This window comes from Diabrotica virgifera, chromosome 6 (assembly GCF_917563875.1).
Source record: "Diabrotica virgifera virgifera chromosome 6, PGI_DIABVI_V3a".
Lineage (NCBI taxonomy): Eukaryota > Metazoa > Arthropoda > Insecta > Coleoptera > Chrysomelidae > Diabrotica > Diabrotica virgifera.
The window spans coordinates 152,236,143-152,258,367 of record NC_065448.1 but is presented as its reverse complement, the minus strand read 5'-3'; the positions used below and the strand labels follow the sequence as shown (position 1 = coordinate 152,258,367).

Sequence of the window (22,225 nt, the reverse complement as noted above, 5' to 3'; positions counted from 1 at the left end):
TGTTGTATTTATAGGTTTATTTGCATTTATTGTTTATTTGGTTTTTCATATTATTTAAACTTTCAGTTTTTGTATATGTCATTGTAATTTTTATTTTCAAACATAATTGTCAGAACGACCAACTGTTTCTCTCTTAATTTGTTTACTTCCGGTAAATATTTATTTTTTACTCTAATAAGACAACTAATATTTTCTAACCTACAAATTGTTATTACATTGGCAGTACATATCAAGGTACGTTTCACTTAATGTTTTGATTTAACCATAGAGTTATATATTAGATTAGAGGGAGTGTCATTCAGAGCGAAGTGACGACACCATCTTTTTTATTTGGATTAGTGCTGTTTCACCCTTACGCATAATAAAGCTGCGACAGTTGTCCTTCCCTTCCGTACCTATACTCACACTTAATGTCATCTTAGTTTCTCGATACAATGTGTTAGAAAGAGATGCCTCAAACCAGTCCATGAGATCTTGTCAGGAAGCGCGGAAGGTAGGCTCACTCTATGTTAATATATACCTCTATGGATTTAACTTGTTTGCAAATGAGCAAGTGAATCATGACGTTTGTGCAAAGATATAATGTAACAACTATATCAGACAGAGTATGTCGTTAGGGAATATCACAATGGTTTGGAGAGGTTCTCTGCAGTTGTATGATTGTATCTAGCTAAGTCTCCATTTGAATAGTGATAGGATGATCTAGTACGGCTAGAGCTTTTCACTCAAAGCATTTTAATTCCTTAGTAAGCATTCGTAAGCACATAGGTACATATTTATAATTGCTGGATTCCCTTAGCAGACTTTCTTGTCTACGGATGTCTGGAGGTGAAATGTGAGGGAGGCAGGAGTAGCTTTACCTACTTTTTATAAATTCACTGATAATATTCATGATTTGATTGAGTTTGTCGTCGATCTTCGTTACATGGCTGCTATTCAGCTACATGGGAGCAAAATATTCGGCAAGCGAACAGACCGGACTTAGAACTCATGTCCTGAGAGTTTCCTGAGTATTTTCAAAGGGTAGAAGAGTTTATTTTAAAGGGTTCAAAGTAAAGCTTCTGTCATAAAGAATATTTTGAAGATTTTCAACCTTTTTTTGTTGCCGCTCACAGGTGCCCCAAAAAAGACCGATAGCGAGAAGAATAAAAATAGAAAAGATTTATTATTTTTCTAATTCATAATATATATTTAGGACACATTAAAAGTACATAAAAATGTGAAACTGAAACTCCGCATATCAAAGGAACTTATTAAATTGAACAACGCCTTAATAATCAATTTATTAAAACTAAAATACTACATACTTCCTAAAAGAAAGCAATTTGATATTTTAGAAATTTTTCTTAAAAAAATATAATCAATGAAGATGAAGCTGAGTTATTCTTCAGTACAACATGAATATAATACTTATTCTGGATTAAATATATACCTATCAGATGTATACTGATGATTAAAGATATAATATAAGATATATATTATCTAATTTTTTACGAATTGTCAATAACTGCTTCTTCCATTGATAGCTGGATCGCATGGGAGACCATGGGGTTTTCCATTATGTCTGATGGTGTACTGGGGGAGTTTAGCGATTTCTTGTCCTCTGACATGCTCTTTCTGGAGTTCTTGCGGCTCCTTGGTTTCCTCCTGTTCAGAAATTCACAGGTGCCTTTTGGTACAAATGTGGTCCACTCGTTCGAATTTAGGTCCAAGTATTCTATCGTGTTCAGGAATGTCTTACCTATATATAAAGGAAAGCAAAAACATTATAATACTTTCTAAATATAATGAATAAATGCTTTTTCAAATCTAATCTAATAAAAGGGTAAGAGGCCACGTCACGCAGACACGCAGTTTATCCTAGCGCCATCTAGGAAAGAAATCTGAACTACCAACTGACATTTTCCGTAGATTTAACCCTTTTTTACAACTTTTTACAAATTTTTTAACATTTTTTAGTTAATAGACTAAAAGCTGGTATAGGTGAAATTTGCTAATCATTTTAGGCACGATAAGAGCCTATAACTTAAATAGTAGAACCCAAAAGAAAACGTATGAACATATTTTTTCATTTTTAAGTTCTATGTGGACTGGACGGGATAAGCAACTTAAAAGGTACCTCACTACAAGAATTCAAGTTTTTTCATTTTTGTAAGTTCTATGTGATTAAAAAATAAGAATTAGACGCGCTAAAATAAGCGCATGACGGCTTAATGAGCCATATAAAGATATGCACAATATTAGTTTAGAGGTTAATATTAATTTGTTTGACTTTGACTGAAACAAGTTGTCTTTGTATTGAGTATGTAGATAAAAGTGTTTTATAACGTCAGTTTAGATTCATAATATTATGTATGAGCAATCTCGACCAATCACTACAATGTAAATGCTAGGGTTGAAAAAAACATGTTTTTTTTTTTAATTTTATACAAAACAAAACACATGGTTTTTTTGTTTTAAACGTTTTTTTTTCTTGTTTTAAACATGTTTTATTTGTTTTTAAATTTTATGTTTCAAACAAATAAAACATGTTTAAAACATATGTTTTTTTATTTTTAACATTTTTTTTGTTTAAAACATGCGTTTTTTTATTTTAAATTGTATGTTTTGAACAAAGAAAACTTAGAAAAAAACATTGTTTAAATCATATTTTCTTAAGCATAATATTAATAATTTTGATTTTAACTTTTCTTTAACATAATAGATAAGAAAACCAATTGCAATTAGGAGCTATCGCCTGGGAGAACCCGAGACTTACTATTTATAAATTTGCATTGCAAGTTAGCTATTATTGCAAGAACGTCTACTGTAAGTTATTTTGTAGTGTTTAGTATTTTTTTGAAACATGCAAATGGCGAATTTTTATACATGATACGAAGGAGCGTATGGAAATGGCTTTGATACCAGCTCAATTTTTGTCAAATTTGCTTGATAAGCGCTTTAGTGGAAATAAACTTACCATCCATCCATTATAAATTATCATCCAGGAGCATTGTCAATTATTATTAATTACTAGGCAAAGTGTGTACCCTTTAAACCATCTACATTATCTAAACATTTAATCGAGAATGTAATATGTACCAGAGACTTGGTAGCATTATATGAAAAATATAAATACTACAGCATTGCAACTTGCTCAACAGCTCCACACAGCTAATACATTGTCAGCAAACACAGAAAGACTCTTCTCCTCAACATACGGTTTGTCATTCCAAACTACGTAATCGGCTAGGCAATGTTGGTTTCAATTTTTAAAGAGCTTAATTGCATCAGTGATGACGTGACTGATCAGATATCAGATTGATTATTTCATTCATAGGAGATTCTGACCAATAGAAAGCTACAGAAATCCAAATTAAATCGATAATTTTTGATAATTGCCCGTCGTTAAGTATATTACGTCAGATGCCCTTCGTTGCTACGAAAAAATACATTCAGTGACATTAATGACAAATGTTTTAAAAATTATAAAAGTGATGACTTTCAAGAGTCAAATACATATTTATAACAACTTTGTGTTTAATTGTACTAATTTGTACTTACATAAATAAATTTCAATAAAATTTTGGTTTTGAACAGTTTTATTCATGAAATAATCGCAACAAATTGCACTCGATCTCTAAAATTAATATAGCATTTTTGCCCTCGTGACACTTTTGACATAATTTCACTCGCCTTAGGCTCTTGAAATTAAAACTGTCAAAGTGTCACTCGGGAAAAATTCAATAATTTTAGAGCTCTTGTGCAATTACTACTGATAATTTTATATTACATGATTACTGTGAGACTGGAACAGTTTTGAGAAATTTATTAACTCTTGTATGAAAAATGTTTTAAATTTTCCAATTTTTGTTAAGTTCCGGTTATTAATAAATAAAATGTATGTTGAAAAGTTTTTATAATGTACATATTTGAGAATTTTTTCCTATTTATTGATTATTTTAATCAAGACAATGAAAAAAACGCTTGTTTAATTTAAGTGTTTTAAACATGTTTTAAACTGTTTTAAGCAAAAAGTGTTTTAAATATATACAGTCGGAAAAATGAAAGAACACCCATGAACGATCACACAAATCACTTATTTTGTATTTGCTGTCTTTTTCTATAATAAACGTTTGTTATTTATAGAAAAAGACAGCAAATACAAAATAAGTGATTGATGTGATCGTTCATGGGTATTCTTTCATTTTTCCGACTGTACATATGTTTAAAACAGTTGTTTAAAACAAAATGTTTAAAACGAAACAACCCCGGTACAGTTGAGTCCGGGAATCTGTACCCGTGCGTCATCATTTAAAGCATACGAAATAAGTCGAAAATTGAAATTTACTAAACGCAACAGCAAGTGACAGTAAGGGACTTGCTGTTGCGTTTAGTAAATTTCAATTTCCGACTTATCATCGACTTATTTCGTATGCTTTAAATGATGACGCACGGGTAAAGATTCCCGGACTCAACTGTAAATGCAGCGAAAAATCGAGTTAGCACCAGGTCGCGTTAGGCATATTTCGTCAGCAATGAAAGGGTTGATAAGTTAAAAAACAAAATTGAAGCAGAGTAAAGACCAAAGCAGCATAGCAAGACAAGCACTTGAATACCAACCAGAGGGGAAAAGAAAGAGGGGCAGACCAGACAACAGCTGGAAAAGAACAACAACGAGAGAACACGAAAAAATTGGACTAAGATGGGGCGAAGTCAAAAAGAGAGCAAAAGATAGAAGAGAGTGGAGGGAATTAGTTCACAACTTATCCAGAGAATAAAAACAAAAGAAGGTGCGCTGTCCCGGCCAGACAGCAATCTTACACTTTTGGCCAAGAAACGCATAAGCGCCCAATACTCCACAAGGAGGGATGGAACGAGAGAAAGAGAAAACAGTTGTTTAAAACAAAATGTTTAAAACGAAACAACCCTGGTAAATGCAGCGAAAAATCGAGTTAGCACCAGGTCGCGTTAGGCATATTTCGTCAGCAATGAAAAGGTTGATAAGTTAAAAAACAAAATTGAAAAAGATTTGGACATTAAAGCATCAGAAGACTTGCTACGAAGAATTCTTCGAAAGATGAATTACCGTTGGAGGAGAGCACAGGACAACAGAAAATTGTTGATTGAGAAAACGGAAATAAGGGCGTTGAGAATTAAATACTGAGAATTAAAGACTTGTCAAACGTTAAGGAAACGAAAGCAGGCCCATTTTTTTACAGCAATAAAATTGATAAACTACAAAACGTTTTACAGCGATTTCAATGTTCGCGTTCTTTTTGACTTTCACTGCCGGCAAAAATAAGGTCTTATGTGGCTCACTTGTCCCGGAGTTATAAATAAGAATAGATCCGATTTGATACTTATACCTTCGTATTACGACTCTACGATATTATGAGAAAACAACTGTAAACATGAAAATCTCTAAATAGGGACGTTTTATTTTACCTCGTGACCACGTTTTCTGCATTTGGAACCACTGTGCGACTCCAGGTCTGAAGCCAGTTTGTTCCGGAATGAATTACTTAAAATACTTAATTACATACTAAATTAAAAGTGTCATTTTACTAACCTGAAAATCCCCCAACGGCATATAACCTATCCCCGACAACCGCCACCTCCATATTTGCCCTCGAAGTTGTCATGGCTGGTCCGAACGTCCAAGTCTGCGTCTCGTCATCAAAAATTTCAGTCGTATTCAAGGAATGTGAGCCGTCCGAACCTCCGATGACGTACATCTTGTTGTTGAATACAGTCAATCCACAGCCTCTTCTGGCTGTAATGATCGGCTTGGATAAATGCCAAGTGTTATCTACCGGGTTGTAGTATTCCACGGACGACAGGCAGTTCCATGCGTCTGAGCCTCCTATGGCGTATACAAGGTTGTTATATGCTGTGACACCAGCTTGATATCGGCCTGCAAAAAAAGAAGATAGGCCTTAGTTTCGAAATCCTAAAATTGATAATCCATAAGAGAATTTACAAGCTATGTGAAAGTCAAATTTCCCTTAACCAGTTCGGGTTCATAAATGCTGTTGGTACGAGAGGCTTTGTTCTCAATACAATTCTTATTCCAGAGATGCAGAGACTTCAATTGCGGCATATAAGCATGTCTAGTTATTACGAGAAAGCGTTTTATTGAGTACAGCACGCCAAGATGATCCGAATATTAAAAGAAGCAGGAGTTAACAACCAATATCTGAAAATAATTACAAACCTTTTACTGGAATCGGATTGCAAACCTCAGAGTTGAAGGTGAACAGACTGAATATGTGAAAATCATGCGTGGAGTGAGGCAAGGCTGTATTTTGCCTCTTCTAATATTTAATCTCTTCTCCGAAAGAATATTTATCGAAGCTTTGCACGTAACTAAAAAAGTTATTCTACTAAACGGATACCGGCTAAATATCATCAGGTATATGCAGATGACACCATAGCATTTGCGGACAACCTAGACGAGTCCTTATGAACAAAATCACATATTACAGTCACCAATAGGGACTCAACATAAATGTAAAGAAGACAAGGCCTATGACCATTAGTAAGAAAAAGATAACAGAAGGTCAACTCTACATCAACCAAACCCCTGTAGAAAGACTGACGTACTACAACTACCTCGGCACCATAATAAATGACAAAAAAGTAACGAAAATGTAAAACTACTGGATAAGGAAATGAGTCAATAATGGGTCAATTGAAAATGTAAAACTTACTTCATATATGTAAAGTTTGTTTAGCAGTAAATGGTTGACTTCAAATAGTACGGACTACAAACACATCCTTAGTTTAGAGAAATAAGGAATAAAAATATACTATTGGTGACACAACCCCCTTCAGGCCGAAACTAAATTTTTTGAGTAGTATGGACATATATAATAATAACCTATATTATGTTTCTTGCAGCCGATTTTGATGATATAGTTAGTTATAAACAAATGAAGATCAAAAAACGGTAAATTTTCGCTTTTTTCGTCTATTACCAAAAAGTTAAGCATTTTAAACAAATTTGAGAGTAAGAAACTCATAAATCGTATAAAAAACTTCAATATGGCGTTCGCTGAATTTGTCTATCCTTATTGGTTGCTTAGAAAATTGCAAAATAAATAATAAATTTTGAGGTTTTACAAATATTCATAACTTACGTAAAAATTAACTTAGAACCTTCTTATTACACGGAATGCTGAGACTTCTGGTGCTTAAATCACACCCTAAATTTCAAGGTAATTAGTCAAATAGTTAAAAAGTTATTTAATTTGTTTACCCCAAATTAATTTTTTTTTGCAACACTATAAGTCAGAAAATGATGAAGTTACAGTACTTTGGATAGTTTATGAAAGAAGATTTACACTATTAACTGTATTAAAAAAGTGACAAAAAATAATTCTAAATATTGCAAAATTATTTTGCAAGAACATGTGAATTAAAAAAAAGGGGGGGCTGACTTCGTCCCTAATTGTCCTAGGACAATTGTTTTTCTGTCTAAATATTAATAACATTCAGTCTTTCTAAATATGAAAAAATAATTTTCCTACGGGTAACGGTTAAAAAGTTATTCTAATTGTTTATAAGTAAGCAAAAAATTGACATGTTTTGCAAAATAATTTTACAGTGTTTAAAATTACTTTTTGTCATTTTTTTTTTAAATAAGTTAATAGTATAAATGTTCTTCTTTCATAAACTGTCCGAAGCATTACTGTAACCTCATAATTTTCTGACTTATGTGTTGCAAAAAAAAAAATGAATTTGGGATAAACAAATTAAATAAATTTTAAACTATTTGACCAATTGCTTTAAAATTTAAAATATAATTTAAGCACGCGAAGTCTCAGCATTCCGTGTAATAAGACGGTTCTGGATAAACATATTCAGCGAACGCTATATGGAAGTTTTTTATATGATTTATGAGTTCCTTGTCCTCAAATTTGTTTAGAGTGCTTCACTTTTTAGTAATAGACGAAAAAAGCGAAAATTTACCGTTTTTTGATCTTCATTTGTTTATAACTATGTATATAATCAAAATCGGCTGCAGGAAACATAAAGGTTATTAATATAGATGTCCATACTACTCGAAAATTTTGGTTTTGGCCTGGAGGGGGATGTGTCACGAGAAAAATCTTATTTCTCTGGACTACGTGGGTTAACCGATAATAGTATAAAAAGGCCCGGTATCAGGTAAAATTTAAATATGTTTGAATGTTTGTATTTCTATAATCTTAGCAATTAAAATAGATTTAATTTATTTTAAAACTCATATAAAAACATTAATTTCAGGTATATAAGGCAAAGCAATATATTTACATCCGTTTTTTTGTTTTTGTCGTTGTAATTATTGTACATTTTGTGGATCCTTTGCTTTATTATAGGAGTACCGTCTAGTCAGTGTTAATTGTCAAAAGACCAACTCTGTCTCCCTAGTTTGCTTATCGCTCCGGAGCGGTTATAACAATGGGCCAAGTCAGATAAATTTAATAATATTTACGACCGCAATAATTTAAGTCAACCATTTACTGCTAAACAAACTTTACCTACTGGGATTATCATCGCATGCTAAGTAGTAGCTTAAGCGAACGGTTCCATGGGCCAGAAACTGACGCTAGCAGTAGCCGTAAAACGAACTTAAGGTTCCACGGAACGGAATAGGAATAGCCGAACTGAACCGACTACGCACAAGTCCTGTAGTCGATACAGCTCGGCTATTCCTATTCCGTTCCGCGGAACCTTAAGTTCGTTTTACGGCTACTGCTAGCGTCAATTTCTCGCCCGTGGAGCCGTAGCCTAAGGGAAAAAATCACGCAAAATTAAAGGGTTATCTGCTATTTGACTTACATTATCCGTAAGAGCCAACACTGAATGTCTACTGAATTTTGCTACTAACATTTATACCAATTATTTCAAATATTCTTTCTACATTAACATTTGATTCTGCTTACCTGCATTCAATGACGCTATGGAGGTCCAAGCGGCTGTTTCTGGATTGTATACGTGGCACTGTTTGATACCAACTTGTCCATTCCAACCACCGATACAGTATATCTTCTTGTCCAACGTACATACACCCAGATTGCTTCGGGCGAGAGGCATCCTCGGAAGTTTCACCCACTTCCCCACGGAAAAGTCAAGCATTTCCACAGAATCCAATTCCGTAGTCCCGTTACTACCACCTATGGGTAAACATAGTATACGAGGTAAATATACATCTCAATATACAAGGGATGATCAAAAAGTTGCGGAGCTAAGACATTGGCGCCCAACGTGGGCGCCACTTTTATCTCTTCCGTAAAAAAATATTTTTGTTAATTTAATCAAATATAATTCTTTAAAATTGTATCCTTCTCGCTATAAGCCCACTGTTATATCTATAAATAGGCCCTCTATTTGACAGGTCGACTGTTCAATCACAAATGACTCCCTTAATTTGTAATCTCACCTTAATCGTAACTTCATAATTATTTATAGTTTCAGTGTGTATAATTGTAATAGATATCGATAATATAGTTAAATTACGAGTTAACTCAACTTCCTGCACAATTGACTCAATTGCTAAATTCTGTTGCAAAAACTGACTCGTTCAAATTATACATATTTGTATAAGCATCAAAGTACAAAGGTTTAGTTACTATGTAATGTTATTAACCTTTTTGATGAATTGTAGATTGTGAGCATTATAAATTAGGGGTTGGAGTCTATTAAGAACATTTACCTCATCAACATCTTTAGTACGGTTGATGTCAAGTTACGTCGAGTGAAATTATTTTATTACTGTCAATAAATAATTTCCTCCACGACTTAGAATAATTATTCCACATAGTCGATCGAGAAATTCGGACAATGGGCAATCGAATTATATTCGAATATTACATCGACGGTATTGCCACATGTAATATTACAGCCCCACAAATTAAAGACTGCCATGTCTAGTGCATCCAATCACAATTGAACTAGTAAAATAATGCTTTTGATGATGTAACATAATCTAATGATTTTTTATTATTAGCTTACCGATTTGGATTCCATTATTTCCGATAATACTGCATTAAAAAAAAAATGAAGTTACTTACCTATGGCATAAATTTTGTCGTCTAGAACGGCAATTTTGAAACGACCCCGGCTTTCTCTCATTGGAGGAAGATTTTTCCAAGTATTCGTTTCTGGAATGTATTGTTCTGCAGATCTTAAGCATTCTGTCCTATCATAACCACCTATAAACATTAACAGAAGTAATATTAGTGAATCGACGTTTTGAATTTACCTTTTCACATCTGTGAAAGATCGTTCAGTAGTTAAAGTCACTTACCACACACTATCAGAGTATTGTTGTAATTACCACATCCATGAGCACACCTATGACACAACATGTTAGCTACCGCACAATAGAGATCAGGTTTGTCTTCACTAGCAGATCTACTGGCATCTGGTGTTTGGACCGGAGAAGGAGTAGAAGGTGTGTTTAACCTAGAACATATCCAAATGTAAATTCCTCTGTTTTGTAATTTACAAAATGACTTATCTACTAAAAGAATATAAAGGAGCGCCTATATTAACATTTAAAAAAGTTAATACATTGAAATAAGTTATGTGAAGCAGTGTATAGCTGGAAAATCTATATAAGATATTGGTCTAACGTCTAACCCATACTCGTACCCCCACCACACTGCCAAGGTATCACGTCTGCCGTCGAATCCTGCTCCACTGCAGTTTATAATAGATCTGTTCTAGCATCAGTTTCAAACGGCACAAAAATTACTAGTTTGAAACTACTAGTCAAGCGTTCTAACGAATGTAAATTTTGATTTGGAAACTGGCTTAAAACGGCCAAAAGAGTTTGCGGATTTTGTTCGGACACTTTGTGACTTGCGCAGTGAAATTATCTGTTTGAGGTTTATTTAAAAATAATATGTTTTAACTTATTTACCATTATTTACGTTTATAACATTCATTTTCAATATTTAGCATAAATCTTGAAAATTTGGATACTTATTCACTCCGTGCGTGACTATGTTGGGGATACACAAAACTACTATGCCAGCGTCAGTAGCGGCGAAATATGACAATTTTGGCGAAGTTTTGTAACGCATTGTTTGTATAACAAATTTTATCAAAAATGGTATCAAATATGTCATATGTGTATCATATGCTTAGCGTCAAATTGTGATCGCCAAAAATGTCAGGCCACAACGTTAGGTGTCGCGTTAGTCATACACGGAGTGAATAAGAAATATGTATTTCTAATCTAACGTCAAAATTATAAATAAAAACAAACATGAACCAGTCACATTTGACGTTGGTATTTTCTCCGATAAAAAAGCGTCCTAGTAAAATCAGTTTGCTACCAGTTTTTGCATTGAACATGCACAGTAAAGCAGTATAATATCTGGTGCCACACCATACAAAACTACATGCTAGAACAAACTTATTGTATTATAAAGAAAAGTTCAGGTTTTCGGTCACAAATATCGTTTTCTGCTGAGATAGTACATATTGTAATATCAATGAAAAAAAATCAACTTGCTAAACAATTTAAATATTTATTTTATTTAAATACGTATTTTAAATGTGCTGTAATTGGATGCAACAGTAAAAATCAAGAGTCCATTTTATTTTAAAGAAGATGAATATTAAATACTTCTTCTTTTGGTATCATAACCCTGTATGTGTTTTTGCCTAGCTGGCTATGTCCTTCCATTCCAATGTATGATGGTGAAGGTTATCTAAGGTTCATTTATGTACTTTTAACACACCTTTTTTTTATCAGTTTGTATTAACTGTATTGGTATTTATTTGATAATTTTAGCGAATGCATTGCATTTGGACTCAAAGGTGCAACTTTTGTTGGCAAATCAAAATAATAAAGGAGAAACATTTAATCATATGCCATGAAAAAAGATCAAAAGTACTTATTAAATTACCCTTAAATAAAATTACCTGGCAGCACATAATAATCATCTTCCTTAAAATGAAGTGAACTCTTGTGTTAGGATAAACATGTATTAATTTTATAGACCAGGGCATTTAGCACTAAAAACACCCGAATAAATAAATTTTTAAATACAGCACCTAGAGACTTGCAGTTTTTTGTATTATGTTTAGGATGACGTAAAGTCACTGTAAAGTGCATAAAATGCATCCAAAATTGCATAAATATAAAAATAAAGTCAAAATCAGTATACTAAGGAACAACATTTATTATTTGGGGGGTTTTTGGGGTCACTGAATACGATTACACAATCAGAACTGATCCCCGGATCACTTGGTGCCCAAGGTCACGGCAAGAGACGTCATCTTCTGGAGTTTCGATGATTTTCGGCATTAAATCGATGCAAACGGATTACTTACAGGTTTTAGGGGTCGCTAAATACGAATATGCCATCAGAACAGACCTCTCGATCACCTGGTGCCCAAGGTCACTGCAAGGGACGTCATCTTCTGGAGTTTCGAGGGTTTCGGTATTAAATTGATGCAAACGGATTACTTACGTGCTTTTAGAGTTTCTAAACACGAATATGATATCAGAATTGAACTCCGGAGTAGCTGGTGACCAGGATCGCTACTAGGGCACGTCATATTCTGGAGTTTCGAGGATTTTCGGCATAAAATGGATGCAAATGCAGCATCTGGTGCCTAGGGTCACTGCAAGGGACGTCATCTTCGGGAGTTTCGAGAAATTTCGGCATTAAATTGATGCAAATGGATTACTTGAGGTCGCTAAATACGAATATGCCATCAGAACCGAATCCCGGAAAACCTGGTGCCCAAGGTTATTGCTAGGGGCGTCATTTTCTGGAGCTTCGAGAGTCTTCGGTACTAAATTGATGCAAACGGTTTACTCATAGGTTTTTGGGGTTGATTAACGCGAATACGCCATTCGATCTCACCCTGGGAGCACCTGGTGCCTAATGCAGGTCATCTTCTGTAGTTCTGAGGGTTTTCGGCATTCAATTGATGCAAACGGATTACTTACTGATTGGATTTTGGCGTTGTTGAACACGATTGCGTCATCAGAACAGACATCAGAGCACCTGGTACCTAGGGCACGTCATCTTCTGGAGTTCGAGGGCTTTCGGTACTTAATTGATGCAAATGGATTACTCATGGGTTTTTTGGGTTTCTGAACATAAATACGCCATAAGAACAGACACCGGAGCACCTGGTGCCTAAGGCACGTTATCTTCTGTAGTTTCGATAGTTTTCGGTACTAAATTATTGCAAACGCCTTACGCTTGAGTTTTTGGGGTTGCTGAATATGAATATGCCATCAGACCCAACCCACGCAGCATCTGGTGCTTAAGGCAGGTCATCTTCTGGAGTTTCGAGTGTTTTCGGTACTAAATTGATGAAAACGGATTACTCATGGGTTTCTCAGGTACCTGAACACGAAAACGGCATCAGAACAGACATCGAAGCACCTGGTGCCTAAAGCACGTTATCTTTTGGAGTTTCGAGAGTTTTCGGTACTAAATTGATAAAAAATGGATTACTTTTTGGTTTTTTAGGTTGTTGAACAACAATATGGCTTACATGAGGAATTCTGGAGTATCTAGTGATTACGATAATCACTAATAATGTCAACGCATAATAAAACTCATGTAAAAAAATTAAGTAGATCAACATACAGTAAAACCTGTGTTAACGGCCACCTTCCAAAACCGGAGACCTGTACTAACGGCCAGTTAAAAAATTCCCCAAACCAATTATATGTAGACTACAAAAACTGGCAATACCGGCCACCTTTCTATATCGGCCAATAGTTCTTTCATTTTTAGTGGCCGATACAGACAGGTTTTACAGTAGTACAGTTCGTATTCGGTAAACCCAAAAACCCATGAGCAGTTCGTTTACATCAATTTAGTACCAAAATTTTTCTAAACTCCATAAGATGATAAACCTTAGGCACCAGGTGCTCCGGTGTTTGTTCTGACGGCGGATTTGTCTTCAGCAACCCCATAAACCCATGAGTAATCCATTTGAATCTATTTAATGCCGAAAACCCTCGAAACTCCAGTGGATAACGTGCCTTAAGCCCAGATGCTCCGGTGTCTCTTCTGATAGTGTATTTGACCCGTGTTGAGCTGCCCCCCCCCCCCACTTGCAAAAATTAAAAAACAAATAGCCCTGATTTATGAGCTATTTATGAGCTCTCATATTCCGCAAACTAAAAATTTTGAGCTCGTTCCACTGAGCAGGAATTTAATACCCTAGTGAGGGGGGCTGAGTCAGCCCCCCCCACTACTTAAAAATAGGAATATTGAATCGGTTTTTGCGGCAGAATTACGAGCTATTTATGAGCTCTTGAAATTATATAGTTTCGATTTTTGAGCTCATCCCCTTCACCCCCAAACAACCCTTTAATTGATTTAACTTAAGAGAAAGATGCTGAGAAAACTTAAAATATATCGTATTGCGAATATAATTCCTATAGCTTATATACTCTAAGAATAAACTATTAAATCAAGAGCATTTCGATTATTGAGCTACAACCCCTTCGCCAGAAAACCACCCTATCTTCCCGGCTTAAGAGAAAGTTGTATTTAAAATGCGTTAAACTAATTATTTGGCGACTACATATCATTTAATAATTTATAAGCTTCCAAATTACGCGCATTTAGATCAGTAAATTGCAATTTATTTTGTATAGTGCAGTCACTGAAGGTAAAAACAACGATTACCTTCAATTTCGGTGAACCTTCATCGATTTTCACGAAAATTGGTCAGTAGTTAGAGGATACGTCAAGAAACAAAGGTGACATGGTACCACCTTGCGCCTTTACCCTGAGGGTGGATACCGCCCCTTCTCGGGGGTGAAAATTATTTTATAAAAAATAAATGCACAAATCAATAAAAGAACAAATTAAAAGCAAAATTTATTATATAAAGTTAATAAAATAAGTCAATACTTTTTAAGTTATTAAAGATCAAAGATTTTAATTATTTGTGAAAAAAATGCATGTTTTGAAAAGGTTTTTTGTAAATCACTGAAAAACTTTAAGTTTTTACAAAAAAGTTAATAGTAGTTTAATTCGTATAGCTTATATTCTAAGAATAAACTCTTAAATCACGCGTCTTTCGATTATAGAGCTACAACCCCTTCGCAAGAAAACGACCCCATATTCCCGGCTTAAGAGAAAGTTGTGCTTAAAATAATTTAAATTAATTATTTGGCGACTACATATCGTTTAATAATTTATGAGCTTGCAAAATATACGCATCTCAATTATTGAATTGCCATTTTCTTTCTATAGTGCAGTCACTGAAGGTAAAAATCAACTAGTACCTTCGATTTCGGTAAATCTCCATTTATTTTCACGAATTGGCAATAACAACTTGGGGTTTTAGCCTGGGGTATATGTCACACCTTCTCGGGAGTGAAAATTACTTTATTAAAAATAACCCCATAAATCGAGAGAGGGACAAATTGTAAGCAAAATTTGTTATATAATGTGATTAAAATAAATCAATACTTTTTGAGTTATTAAAGATCAAATATTTTAATTTTTGGAAAGAAAATGCATGCTTTAGAGCAATTTTTCATAAATGACTCAAAAACTGTAAGTTTTTACAAAAAAGTTCTCATCACTAAAATTGAAGCTAATAAAAAATATAATAAATTGCTTACTTGAAAAACCCTTTAATGTTAATTTAAAGTAAGTTATTGGTAATTAAGTATATTTTTTTCCGCGACTGTTAAAATCTAAGGGTTCAAGCTTAAATAACGGGAAAGAGATGCATTTTATAACACTTAGGTACTAAATACTTGTCAAAGTACTTAGAAATACCTATGAAAAATAAGATGCAGAAAAAGTTGATAGTATCAAAATCCGCTCACCAATTTTCGTGAAAATGAATGGAGATTTACCGAAATCGAAGGTACTAGTTGATTTTTACCTTCAGTGACTGCACTATAGAAAGAAAATGGCAATTCAATAATTGAGATGCGTATATTTTGCAAGCTCATAAATTATTAAACGATATGTAGTCGCCAAATAATTAATTTAAATTATTTTAAGAACAACTCTCTCTTAAGCCGGGAATATGGGGTCGTTTTCTTGCGAAGGGGTTGTAGCTCTATAATCGAAAGACGCGTGATTTAAGAGTTTATTCTTAGAATATAAGCTATACGAATTAAACTACTATTAACTTTTTTGTAAAAACTTAAAATTTTTCAGTGATTTACAAAAAACCTTTTCAAAACATGCATTTTTTTCACAAATAATTAAAATCTTTGATCTTTAATAACTTAAAAAGTATTGACTTATTTTATTAACTTTATATAATAAATTTTGCTTTTAATTTGTTCTTTTATTGATTTGTGCATTTATTTTTTATAAAATAATTTTCACCCCCGAGAAGGGGCGGTATCCACCCTCAGGGTAAAGGCGCAAGGTGGTACCATGTCACCTTTGTTTCTTGACGTATCCTCTAACCACTGACCAATTTTCGTGAAAATCGATGAAGGTTCACCGAAATTGAAGGTAATCGTTGATTTTTACCTTCAGTGACTGCACTATACAAAATAAATTGCGATTTACTGATCTAAATGCGCGTAATTTGGAAGCTTATAAATTATTAAATGATATGTAGTCGCCAAATAATTAGTTTAAGGTGGTATGACACAATGTTAAAATTTATATAGTTTTTAGGTACAGTTACCGTCATTATTTCAAAACCAATCTTCAACTTAGGGGTATGTACGTGAACTGTAGACTTTCTATTTTAATAGTATCTAGTTAAAATTTCCAAAGAAAGCAGTATATTTTTTATAACTGTACATAAAGGAGTCCATGTCATAACTTACTTAGTAACTTGCTATAAAAATTCGTTTTGCATAATAATTTTTGAACTTGGGTGGAAAATAACTACCAGAAACGATTAACTATGCAAAAAGCTTTATTTTAAACAAAATTTCATTGTCCATACTGCCATAATTTTTAAATTAACTGTACCTAAAATTAAAAATTTTAGTTAAAAGCTGCAATCTGGGGATTTTGTTGAAATTACAGCAATAAGTTGGCATTTTTCTAGTGATAAATTAGTTCCGCTGTCACTTAATAGATGAGAAGATGAGTTCACGTGTCATTTAGTAGATGGCAGCAGTGATGTATTAAATGGAGACAGATGCGCGTTTGCCGGATTTTAAGAAAATCTACAAACAATTGAAAACGAGTTTTGTAACCACGGAAATACAATGAATCACTCGGTTTTGTTTAGAAAAGTGGCCCCACCCCCTCCCAGTACGCATTTTGGACCTTGTTTGACTTTCACTTTCAATCATGATTGTATAACGTCACAGTGTCTTAACAATACAAATATACATTTTTTATGCTTGAAACCGTGACGTTATACGAATGGTTGAAAGTTAAACGAGGTTCAAAATGACTCAAAGTGTTTACTGGGGGATTATACTAGTTTTGACATGATACATAAATAACAATAAGTAAGCTCTAGTATGTTATGTGGGGCGGATCTAAAAACAATTTCAGTTTTATTCACCTTCTGGCAAATTTAATTTTTATAGGGCCGCAAATAATGCATTGTTCGGATACAATTAGCGTCTCTTTGTAAAGACGATGACGTCGACATTTTTACACACATTACACATGCCAATGGCCATTAGTATTTGTTGAGGCATTATCCTAATAAAAAAATTGTAGACAAAACAATATTGTATAATCATTGATTAATTTATGTCAAATATTTCCGTAAGTGAAAAAAAATATTGAAATTTACTGGAGTAATAATTAGATAAACCGATATGCAGACGATACAGTTGTGGTTGCTAGCAGTATCGACAGGCCTGTCATACCCGGGTACCTACAAAGAGCGAGTGAAAAAAGAGATTTTAACCATCAACATAAATAAAATAAAAATGGACACTGGTGAGCAAAACTCAAAAACCTGCCAGACAATTGAAAATAAAAAACCAATTCAACACGTAGAAGTATATGTATACCTTGGAACAGTCGTTAACTAGAAATGGGATCAAACAACCGAAATACGATGTAGAATTGAAAAGACCAGAGCTACATTTAACATGAGAAATATATTCAATCATTGCGACATATCTGTCCCACTAAAAATACGGCTGCTAAAATGCTATGTATTTCCAGTCTTGTTGTATGGAGCAGAGACCTGGACAATAACGGAAACATTATCGAAAAGGCTAGAGGTATTCGAAATGTGGGTGTACCGACTTATCCTCAAAATGTCCTGGACGACTCACACTACCAACGTAGAGGTATTGCGTTGAGGAGAAAACAAAAATGAGAAATCTGTTTCACAATAGAAACGGAAACCTGAATACCTCGATCATATTATGAGACATGATAAATATCGTATACTGCCACTGACAATACAGAGTAAAATAGAGAGCAAACGTGGACCCAGAAGAAGAAGACACTCATGGCTTCAAAACTTACGCCAATGGTTTGGACTAACGTGCCAATGTCCGCAACGGACGAGGCACATGAAGAAGAAGAAGAAGAAGAATTTAAAATGAGATATTCTTCTTCTCACGGTGCTTATTCGTTCCGAATGTTGGCGATCAGCATGGCTATCCTAACTTTGCATGCTGCTATTCGGAATAGTCTGTTTGCCGATGTAGGTATTGAACCAGTTTCTCAGATATATTCTTCTCCCTGGTCCTCTCTTCCCAATACCTTGCCCTGAAGAATGAGTAGCGGCAATCTCTATTCATTCCTCATAACATGGCCAAGATATTCTACTTTGCGCTCTTTGATAATAATGTGTGTTAATAATCTCGCATTCTTTGCCCATTCTACGTAAGACCTCAACATTAGTCACACGACCCATCCACGAAATTCTTAAAATGCGACTGTAATACCACATCTTGAATGCCTTGAGTTTTCTTAAAGAAGTTTCGGAAAGAGTCCAGGCTTCTACTCAGTATAATAATCTAGAAAATACATAGGATCTGATAATAGAAATTTTGTTAACAAGTGGTAAATGTGACTTCTGAAACGAGACTTCATCATTATGAACGCTGATCTCGCTTTTCCTATGCGTTGTTTTATTTCACTAGAGTGGTCTCATTGACTGTTTATGTAGGTACCAAGGTATGTGTAGTTGTCCACTCTGTCAATTGGTTGTTGGTTAACCAAAAGCCGTGTATGTAATATATTTTTCGTATTGAAATTCCATGTTCACTACTTATGTCTTATATGCGCGACATTATTCTTTGCAAATCATCTAGGCTATCTGCAAAAACTACTGCGTCGTCGGCATATCTAATGTTGTTTAGATCTATCATCTAATCCAGTTTCCTCCAAGATAATTTATGAGTATGTGCAGCTTATCATGTTGTACTCTATCAAATGCCTTTTTGTAGTCGATAAAACAAATATATAGCACTTAGACAGTCAATAGAGCCTCTCGGGTGCCTATAGGGCAAGGCATTGCGGAATCAAATCTTTGTCCGTGATACTTGTTCTTCGCGGTATTCTGCAGTATATTACTTTTAAAAATGTTTTAAGTAAGTGGTTCATTAGGCTAATTATTATTCTGCCTCGCATGTTGAAATGAGAAATGAAATTAAAATGTGAAATTTTCCGAGGAAGAAACTTTCCCTGTTGAAAAAACATTCAATATGAAAAAAGTTATTGTAGTGACTCTGTTTTTCAATTGACTTACGTATTTTACATTTATTAAAAATACTAATTTTATACTCGATCTTCATTCTGAGAATTAGCATAATTCTTTTTTGGTCATTTAGATAGGCACTTACTTGTATTTCAAATAATTGCAAATTTCTTTAGTTTGAGATAAATCCTTTTGAGCAGGTAAAGAATTACGGATTGCCGTATAATACAATATTAAATAATAAACTATATCCAAATGAATGAACGTTTAGTATCTATTAATGAGAATTTACCCTAGGCAGGTAAAGAAAGGATTAACAACTGTCGTCTGTAAATACAAAGTACGATTAAGATCGAGATGTGCCGAGCCTAAGTTGCAATACATGGCATCAATGCGGTGTCGTTCAGAGAACTAAATTTAATAATAAAATATATGTACGTGCTGCCATCTATTCAAAGAACTGTTAAACGTTAGTTTAAAAATTGGCCACCTATTTTGACCATAGCGTACTAATACCCCCTTAACGCATTTTAAATACAACTTTCTCTTAAGCCGGGAAGATAGGGTGGTTTTCTGGCGAAGGGGTTGTAGCTCAATAATCGAAATGCTCTTGATTTAATAGTTTATTCTTAGAGTATATAAGCTATATGAATTATATCCGCAATACGATATATTTTAAGTTTTCTCAGCATCTTTCTCTTAAGTTAAATCAGTTAAAGGGTTGTTTGGGGGTGAAGGGGATGAGCTCAAAAATCGAAACTATATAATTTCAAGAGCTCATAAATAGCTCGTAATTCTGCCGCAAAAACCGATTCAATATTCCTATTTTTAAGTAGTGGGGGGGGGGCTGACTCAGCCCCCCCCACTAGGGTATTAAATTCCTGCTCAGTGGAACGAGCTCAAAATTTTTAGTTTGCGGAATATGAGAGCTCATAAATAGCTCATAAATCAGGGCTATTGTTTTTTAATTTTTGCAAGTGGGGGGGGGGGGCAGCTCAACACGGGTGTGTATTTGTGTTTAGCAACCCCAAAAACCCGTGAGTAATCTGTTTGCATCAATTGAGTACATAAAACTTTCGAAACTTCAGAAGATGACGTGCCTTAGGCACCAAGTCCTCCGGTGTTTGTTCTGATGGGGTATTCGTGTTCACAATCCCCAAAAACCTATAAGTAATCTGCATCAATATAGTACCGAAAACCTCGCCTAGCGGATGACGCCCATTGCAGTGACTCTGGGCACCAGGTTCTAGGATGGTCTGTTTTGATGTCATGTAAGTGTTTACCGACCTCAAAAACCCCCCGAGTAATTTATTTTCATTAATTTAATGCCGAAATCCCTTAAAACTTCAGAAGATGACGTCCCTTGTAGTCACCTTGAACACCAGGTGCACAGAGGTTGTTTGTGATGGCATATTCGTGTTTAGCGACCTCAAAAACCCTCCAATAATCCATTTGCATCAATTAAATGCCGAAAGTCCTCGATATCCCAGAAGATGACCTGTCCTAGTAGCGACCCTGGGCACCAGGTATTCCGAAGTTCAATTATGATGGCATATTCGTGTTTAGCGACCCCAAAAACCCGTAAGTAATCCGTTTGCATCAATTTAATACCGAAATCCCTCGAAACTCCAGAAGAAGATGTCCCTTGCAGTGACCTCGGGCTCCAGATTCACAGGGGTCGGTTCTGATGGCATATTCGTATTTAGCGACCTCAAAAACCCTCTAGTAATCCATTTGCATCAATTAAATGCCGAAAACCCTCGAAACCCCAGAAGGTAACGTGCCATAGTAGCGACCCTGGGGACCAGGTGCTCCGGAGTTCAGTTCTGATGTCATATTCGTGTTTGCCGACCCCAAAAAACCCGTGAGTAATCCGTTTACATCAATTTAATGCCGAAAACACTCGAAACTCCAAAAGATTACGTACCTTAGTAGCGATCCTGGGCACCAAGTACTCCGGAATTCAATTCTGATGGCATATTCGTATTTAGCGACCCCAGAACCCGTAAGTAATCCGTTTGCATCAATTTAATACCGAAAACACTCGAAACTCCAGAAGATGACGTCCCTTGCTGTGACCTTGGGCACTAGGTAATCCGGTGGTCTATTCTGATGGAATATTCGTGTTTGCCGACCTCAAAAACCCCCCAACTAATCCGTTTGCACCAATTTAATACCGAAAGCCCTCAAAAGTCCATAAGATGACGTCCCTTGCAGTGACCTTGGGCACCAGGTGATCCAGAGGTTTGTTCTGATGGCATATTCGTGTTTAAACACCTCAAAAACCCCCGAATTGTCCAGTTGCATCAATTTAGTGCCGAAATCCCTCGAAACTCCAGAAGAGGACGTGCCTTAGTAGCGACCCCGGACACCAGGTATTCCGGAGGTCAATTGTGATGGCATATTAGTACTTAGTGACCCCTAAAACCCGTGAGTTATCCGTTTGCATCGATTTAATGCCGAAAACCATCGAAACTTCAGAAGATGACGTCTCTTGCACTGATCTTGGGCACCAGGTGATCCGGGGGTCAGTTCTGATTGTGTAATCGTATTCAGTGACCCCAAAAACCCCCCAAATAATAAATATTGTTCCTCAGTATACTTATTTTGACTTTATTTGTATATTTATGCAATTTTATATGCATTTTATGCACTT

The 22,225-nt window shown here is 34.9% G+C and overlaps 1 protein-coding gene across 4 annotated transcripts in view; it reads right to left on the bottom strand.

The window, feature by feature from the left end:
* Window positions 1-1,268: 1,268 nt before the first annotated feature.
* Window positions 1,269-22,225, bottom strand: part of LOC126886963 (influenza virus NS1A-binding protein-like) — a 175,434-nt gene continuing 154,477 nt past the window's right edge. For all 4 annotated transcript variants that reach the window (XM_050654163.1, XM_050654165.1, XM_050654164.1 and 1 more), the window contains 5 exons: window positions 10,274-10,431; window positions 10,038-10,178; window positions 8,910-9,140; window positions 5,552-5,896; window positions 1,269-1,741 (listed from right to left, as the gene is read on the bottom strand). In XM_050654163.1, the coding sequence (XP_050510120.1) occupies window positions 1,491-1,741; window positions 5,552-5,896; window positions 8,910-9,140; window positions 10,038-10,178; window positions 10,274-10,431 (1,126 nt within the window). In that variant the 3' untranslated portion in view covers window positions 1,269-1,490. The remainder of the gene's footprint in view (window positions 1,742-5,551; window positions 5,897-8,909; window positions 9,141-10,037; window positions 10,179-10,273; window positions 10,432-22,225) is intronic.